This window comes from Strongylocentrotus purpuratus, unplaced genomic scaffold (assembly GCF_000002235.5).
Source record: "Strongylocentrotus purpuratus isolate Spur 01 unplaced genomic scaffold, Spur_5.0 spur5_scaffold_14, whole genome shotgun sequence".
Classification (NCBI taxonomy): domain Eukaryota; kingdom Metazoa; phylum Echinodermata; class Echinoidea; order Camarodonta; family Strongylocentrotidae; genus Strongylocentrotus; species Strongylocentrotus purpuratus.
In genome coordinates this window covers 12,265,552-12,273,821 of record NW_022145599.1, presented here as the reverse complement: position 1 = coordinate 12,273,821, position 8,270 = coordinate 12,265,552, and the positions used below count along the sequence as shown (strand labels likewise).

Here is an 8,270-nt window from a genome sequence, read left to right as displayed (position 1 = left end):
GATCCGCGCCTGGTTTGCATAGACCCCTTAATATCGTCACCATCTATAGTTGAACCTTTATTAATAAAAAAAATCATGGGCTTGAAGTTTTCTTTTTTATTAATCTCAGTAGGATTTGATATTCACCCATTTCAAAAGAATTAGTTGTGGGATCACGATTAAAAAAGATCCTACTGACACCGTACTACGTGGAACTTGTGTGTGGTTAATTTGATGAACGCAGTTAAAGTTCATTTGTAGCGCCATCTCTCGACATCTAATTTATCGTCGTGAACTTCAAGTAAATAACACTGAAACTCGTCCTATTATCATTTTATTTCGGCTTTCACCGCAGATCTACTGCAACCTCACAGGGGTCATTTACTCTTAACATACCTAGCAGTTATAAGCATGAAAGTTAAAGGTGAGTAGAGTCCTTTCAAATTATATATTTTGCCTCTATTTATTCACTTTATATTTCCAGTAAAATAAGACTAAGAGTTGTTAAGGTCAGTCCCGTGCGTTGTTTTATGTGTAGGTATATGACTGCCTGTAATTTTTGGGCAGAATGAAACGATTCCATGAATTGGCGACAGGGCTTCTTGGGCATCGCCGGCAAAATTGTTAATCCAAATAGTCGATTTTGATATTTCAAAAGTAAACAGTGTCAGCGAATGGTAATGATGATTATAATGCTACGTTACTGCTGCTGCTGATGAATTGATTGTGTAAAAACTGTAATAAAACTGACAATTAATCTTGCCTTCTTAAAATTCTTTGTCTATTTGACTATTGTTTTATTAATTAATTCATTTCAATATTAACTTTTTTCCCAATTATTTTGTAAGATGTGCCTGTTTAAAATAAACAGAAAAGTTGTGAAGCAAATTTTTGGGAAAGATTTCCTTTTGCGACAGCCACCTAAGTACTACTACTAGTACATGCATTCTCTCTTCTCTCCTTCCATTCCTCGTTCAATCTATTCATACTCATACTGTCATAGTACCCTTCAGCGGCGATATAAGCTGTACAGACCTCAGCTCCCTAACACTAACCCTTACCCTATTTTATCATGTTTTATATATCATATTATTATATAGGGCCTATATTATTCTAAGCTGTACCCATATTTTTTTAAAATTTGGGTGGCTGTCACAAAAGGAAGTCTTCCTAATTATTGGTTAATGGTAGATAGATCCATTCTTGAATCTTTGTTCTCTAATAGTGTTTAGGTCTAGCCTCAAGCCGGGTTATTTCAACATTTTTGCGAGTTTGTAAATTACTCAACATATTTATAAAGTTTTTTAATGTTTGTGTGAAGACCGTTTCAAAAACATTTGAATAAAGAGTGTCTGGTGCATTTTTGATGAAAACATGATTTTAACTTATCCTTTTTTGTGATGACAGAGAAAAAAAAACTGAGCTAGAATCATGAAAATAATAATAAGATAATTATCAGAATGTGAAAAATGTTGGAGAATGACCCAAGTTGAAGAGAGATACCAGAAAAAGAAGTAAATGGAAAGGTAGAAGAAAAGAAGGGGGAGAATAGAAACATTACATGTTGGAGAAGTACATGTACAGTACAGTAGGTTGTAGTCCTGAGGGAAAGACTTAGAAAAAAAGAAGGAGGAAATTATGATTTAATGTCACTTTTGAAGGACATTACATTTTAAAAGTTCCTGTTGATATCAAACATGCTCAAATCGCTTGTGATATTAATATTTACAGCAAAAAACTTTCATATTTAATAATAATAATAATAATATTTAATTTTTATATAGCGCTTAATACAAATGTCTCTAAGCGCTTTACAAATATTCTATTATATATTTCTCCTTTTCTTGGTCCACTCACACTACAGCACAGCTAAAGTGCTTTTACAATTGTGCCGAACTGCCCAAGTAATACAGACTCTTGTATTTCTCTCATTTTATTTTCTTCCTTCTGCAGATGGCCGATCTTATTAAACATTTTGACAGGATACACAAGAGCTCTACATGTGTGTAATGGTGTAATAAAAACCATGCATCAATCTTGAAATATTCCAAGCAGTACAAACTTGCAAGTAATCTTGTAAACTACATGTATCTTTAAAGAAGGACACAAGTGATCATGGTCTTCACGTCCCCATTCAATACCATCCTAGTTGTGTCTGGCCTCTTCCTTGTCATTTACAATGAGTACTATGAATTCTTAACGGTCAAGCACAACCAATGGACAGCATCGGAGGCAACCCTTCCTCCATTGACCAAATCAGATGGACGTGACACGGTGCGAATCCTGTTCGTCGGCGACCCTCAGATACAAGGATATCAGGACGAGCCGGCCCTACTGGGGTATCTGACCCGATGGGACGCAGATCGCTATTTGAAGACTTACTACCATCATGCACTCAACTTTGTTAATCCTGACATAGTGATTATAATGGGGGATCTATTGGATGAAGGCAGTATATCCGAAGATTGGGAGTTTGAAAGATATGCAACAAGGCTAAAGAATATCTATGAGGTCCCTGAAGGAGTACAGGTAAAAAAATATCTTTGAATCTATTTTCGTATTCATTTCCATACCCCCCAAAAAAGTTTTTAATCGATATTGATTAGACATGAAAAGCAAGTTTTATTGCCCTGTAAACTAAAACTAAAGAGTTTTGTGGTTAATCTGAAGCTATTTTGTTAAAGAGGAATACCGAACAAAAATAAATATACACCCTTTTCAAGCTTAGTGCATGTAAAACAACAGCGTTTAGTTTATCACTTTAGAAGGTCGCGTTTAGGAGAAGAGCTACTTTGAAAAATTGTATTCTAAACCATGTTTAATTGCAAATTTCGAGAGAATATTGAGGCCCAATTTGATGACGTCATGGGGTGAAGTAGGTGCAAACCCGGAAGTATCGCTTGTGAGACAAAGCCTATAGCTAATTTGCTCACCGGAGTGATTGTTTTCTGCTATTAAATTTTCTGCTATTAAAAAAACCCACCAACCAAACAAGCAAACAAACAAGAAAGAAAAAGTATATAAGTGGTAGTAGTGTTGCAGCACTGCTTTGCACACAGGAGGCTTAGCATTTTTTTAATAACATACTTGTACTTCTAATGTTTACAGTCAGTCAAATGGGTAGTGAAACAACTGTTTAGAATACTTGGTACATGAAGTTCTTGATCCTAACCATGTGTAAAATTACTTTAATAGTAATCAAGAGGATTTCATTTCTGCATGTACATTTCACAGGGGAGGGGTCATCCCTGATGCCTCTAAAATGCAATAGTCCAAATAATTGCAAAATGGTTTTTATTTTTTCCCTCATTGATAAACTTGATAGAGCTGTTGGAAGTTTCTGTTCTTTTGTAATGGAAACCAACATGAATCTGGATTTTGAGGTACAGTGTACATGTACATCCATAACCGATTCCATATTTTGTAGGTAATGTGACACTGTTTACAAGTATTGAACTCCTCCAAGAGTAAGAGAGCACAGTATGTAGGCTTATCATTCAAGACAAGTATGTAGAGTTCTGTTTTCTGTTCTTTATCTGACAGGATTAAAATAATGATTAATGTAATTGCGGGGGTTCAAAGTACGATAGCATTTGTTTGGGTCAGGGTTATCGGGGATCATCAGATTCAAACTGATTGTAACTTACTCAAAATTCTCACAAAATGTAGACATGATATCATCAAACTACTCTGCTGTTTTCTTTGATGAAATGAAACTAAGTGAGAAGATATTGTTTGTCAAGGTTGTTCCTGTGAATTTTCTATTATCAGTTCAGGGTAAACCTTGACATTTGAATGTAATAAACCATTCAAGTCGTAATGTTTTACCTTAAAATACAAGTAGAAACTCTGGATAGTGAGTGATTGGGATCATCTATAGTGTATGGAAGTTTGGTCTTTGTTTTGTTATTTCTACAAAAAGGCCAGTTCATAGTTGCAGTCTGAGCATGAGTAGATAAAGGTCACTGCAGACTATTAATTGTGAAATACACAGAGAAAAAAATACTGGATACTTGCTAGAGCTGTAGAGCATGAAAGTTAAGTTATCATTTTTCATTCATGCACAAGCATTGCACTCCATGATACACAGGTGGAAGTAAATTCTTTGAAAAAGGGAAACAAAGGCTAATATTTATGTAGCACCTCCATCGCTGTAGGAGTGATCATTTCAAAATGTACAAAGTGGGACCTCTTCATGTTTTGGAGATCTGTGGATATTCAGGGTCATTTGGGACATGTGCTAACCAGGAACTGGTCTATAATCAGAAGTATTTGGCCTAACAAGTAAAGTAAAGTATAGTCTCAGGGCATTTAGTATTGCTGAGGTGAGAGACAGCAAAACTCATTAACTTTTTACATGTAGATGTAAAGTTCCTACATGTAGCTCTCAGCAGTTGATACCATGACAAGCTTCATTTCTGCTGAAGTGATTTGGCAGAAAAAGAAGTGATATGTGAAACATCTCTGCGGTGTACATAATATCATTTGTTTGGAGCCAGAAGGGCGTTTACTCATAAAGTTTTACATAGAGTTGGTGCCCTTCTTGCTCCAAACAGACAATATCACTTTCATCTGTCGGATCAAATATAATCTGCACTTGGGTGTATTGCATTACTGTGCATACAAGTCACAAGTATGCACAGAGAGTCAGGGTCATTCCCCTCACAGAAAAAAAATACTGGTGTGACATTAAAGTGTGTACCAGTCACCTAAAACAATAACTTGTGTATAGTATAGCGAGAATGTTTTAAAAATCAACCTCCAAAACTTTATCCAGCAGTGCGTTATGGATGAAGAAGTATGGTGAAAATAAAGATAAACATAAAGGCCTGTGCATGGAACCCAAGTCAGATTTTGGTTCCGTCTAGGCCCTTTTCTATGCAAGCGTAACATGTACAGGTATGAGTGCATCGACTACTAGATGACTAGTCTACTCCTACATGTACATCCGCTTTGTGTTATTTGATAGTGTAATTAAACTTTCAACGTCTGTTTGAATAAGTGATATTTGGAGCTTATATCTTTAATATAATATAATAATTATACACAAATTGTGTATAGCGCTTGTGACATAAAAGTTTCAAAGCGCTGTACACAAATCAAGATTACTTCAAGAAAAATCAATATTACTAATGGAATCAATATTAATAAATTACCAAGAAAATAAAATATTATTAACATAATAGAACCATAGAACGTGTAACATACAGAGTAAACCATTTGTTGGTGATTGGTACACTTTCAGCTTTATTCCACTGTATAAGAATTATGATAGACCTGTACTCTAAGAAGACAAGTTAATATGCAAATGTGATTTATACATGTAGATACATGTATGTCTATAAGACTATAAAAAGTGTCCTGTTACAAATTATTTAATTCACCTGTTAAAATTGATTTAGTGTTCACTTGCAATAATGCAAACTGCATATTGTGTATCGTTCAACATGACAAGCTATTCGGTTTGTCCGACCTAGCAAGTAGCAACAAATAATTAATGCAATCTGTATTCTGACTATCGGGATACAATGATATATATTATAGGAGGGAATCATTTTACAAAAGGTCAAGTGCACCGACACCCCATTGAAACATGTGTATTAAATAACACACAGTTTCAAAGGGTTGTTTGGCAAACTTGTACTTTTATGACAGTATCATTAAATGCTGCCTAGATGAATATGATAGCTCATGGCTTAGCAAACATAATGGTCTATTGGTAGGGCTATGAGGAAAGAGGGAAGGCCATATTGTCTATCGTCTTGGACATAGCCCAAAAGCCTACTTCTCCCTTTCGTTTCTGTGCTTGATTTTTAAAAGGGCTATTAAAGAGTTCAATAATACTGTACTACATTTATCAGGCCCTCGACAGTTGACTTGCTGGCTTGCTTGGTATTCTATTACCCTGACCTAAGGGCCTGAACCACAGATTCAACAATCAACCTGCCGTTAGTAATGTTGAATGTATTGAAATGTACTTTCAATGAGTTCACATCTACTGATGATCAAAGTGTGTTGGATTTAAAATTTACAGTCTAAAAGGAATACAGGAATGACAGATCTACATGTACATGTACATGTACACTGTATGTGGGAAATGAAGGTTCAGTTGAATACATTTTGATTTTTTGATGAAGCCTCTTTGAAGAGGGACAATTTATGGTGAAGAAAAAGGAAAATAAGAAGAAAGGATAAACAAGAAAGGAGGAAGGAAAAGAAGGAGGAGAAATGAGAAAGAAGGAAGAAAAAGAACAAAAAGGAGAAAGAAGAAGAAGAAATGAAAGAGAATGATGAATACAGAAGGAAGAAAAATAAGAAGAAGAAGCAGAAGAAGCAGGAAAAGAAAAAAAAAACAAGAAAAGAGAAGGAATAAAGAAGAAAGAAGAAGAAGAAGAAGAAGAAGAAGAAGCTTTAGTTCCATGCATTAATGTATTACAGAGAATCAGAGATGTGGACTCATTTTTAAATATTTGTTCCGCTCACTCACTCCCAAGTACAATAAATCTAAATGCATAAGTTTTTATATTCCACAGGGTGAAAGCAAAAAAGAATTAGCCAGGAGAATAAAACCTGAGAAGGATTAAGTGTTGGAAAGCTCTGTTAAGAGCTCTGCAAAATAATCCTCATAAATTCTGCCCTCAAGGAAAATTTCAATTCAACCTAAAGTAGAAAAGTCCCATAGAGACTAGAGAGTCTCGTGAATTTTTAGTTCACAATGATGTATTGGGTACTCGGTAAAGTGCATGTTCCCTGCACAGGGGGATGTGACACACAATAGCATTAGAGGCATCAAAGTGAAATTTCTAGGTCGGCTGAGCTTAGTGTCTCTCCTAAGAAAATTGTCGGCTGTGGGACGAAAAACAACTAAGCCGGCACACGGTGGGTCTCGTTGTGATGTGAGTGAATATTCTGAAATCAATTCATCTCCAGTCAGATTGAAACTGCAATTGCATGCTTTGGCAGGGTAAAACTGATTTTCGTCATCTTAAATAGTCTGCATCCAGCAAAAAGGAACATGGGTCTGAAAAAGGTATAAATAATGTATACCCAATACCGGTACCTTTTGACTGTCCAGAAATATTTGATCAAAGGACATGCAGTATTACATCATCTGTTCGGAGCTAGAAAGAGGTACATGTAAAACTCTTAAGTTAAAGATAAACTTGAGTTCTGGTAATGCGATTGCATTGTGAAAGAAAAGGTGTGGAATGGATCAGAAAAGTTGATCATGTAGCATGTACATGTAAGTAATGGTGTGTAATGCAAGGTTCTGGAGTCATCAAAATCATCATAAATTTGGCAGAGTCTTGGTAAAGTAACAATCACTTACACAGAAAGATGTATATGGGACAACACACATGGTGTCGGGGCTAGTACTACCCTGATTTCCTTATCTTTCTATGCTCATTACTCAGCCAGTACACATTTTCTTCCAAAATTGTTTGGCACATGACATTTATTTGTAATCTTGAACATTCAGTGTAATAGATTCTGTGAGAATTCATTTTCTTTTTTTACCAGAACTCAAGTTTATCTTTAAAGGCAATAGCTAGACTTTAACTGTTAAAGTCTAGCTATTGCCTTTCTGGCTTCAAACAGAAAACATGTTCATGGTGTGTATGTTCATGTTGATGTTCCCAGTTTAAGTTTTAGTAATATCTTAAAATTATAGTCAAATTATCTCAGAAAAAACACAGGTTTAAGCGAGGAATGTAAACTTGTTGTATAAAACAAAGTGGGAAAATGAGCATTATTTATACATGTCAATTTAAAAAATGTTATGTTGAGAGTACTGTACATGAACGTGACTTGACTGGTTTCTTTTCTTGTAAATACATGAGGATAATTGTGTAGGAATGCATGCAGGAATGTTCTTTTTATTGTTAAACAATGTGTATCATTCTATTACACATATGTAGTTGCCTGCCCATGTGCAGGTGTACTATAAGACCACTCAAGGGAAACAAATTACCTAATCAATCAGAAGGCTGTTACTAGATGTAAAGTGTGCTTTGGTGCCATTGCTTCATATCCAGAAGCTCTTCTCATCAATCAAAATGTTTAGCTTCCTGTTAATAAATTGTGATCAGTACTGAGTACTGGGAATTCTTGGGGCTTGTTTCAATTTCCCCCAGAGTTACTCAAATAGCCTACATTCATGACGTAATGTATTTTCTTCTTCAGGATAACTTTATTTTGTGTTGAACGTTTGCGATTGATTCTCATGGGAGGAATAACATGTCTCAAGCAACATGACAGTGAAGTATGCAAAATATGACAAGGATTCTTGC

The 8,270-nt window shown here is 35.3% G+C and overlaps 1 protein-coding gene across 1 annotated transcript in view; it reads left to right on the top strand.

Moving 5' to 3' along the window:
- The first annotated feature begins 256 nt into the window (after window positions 1–256).
- The window catches only part of LOC763638 (metallophosphoesterase 1 homolog), a 31,075-nt gene continuing 23,061 nt past the window's right edge, over window positions 257–8,270 (top strand). Inside the window, exons 1-2 of the mRNA XM_011678607.2 lie at window positions 257–403; window positions 1,933–2,508. Coding sequence (XP_011676909.1) covers window positions 2,095–2,508 — 414 coding nt within the window. The 5' untranslated portion in view covers window positions 257–403; window positions 1,933–2,094. The remainder of the gene's footprint in view (window positions 404–1,932; window positions 2,509–8,270) is intronic.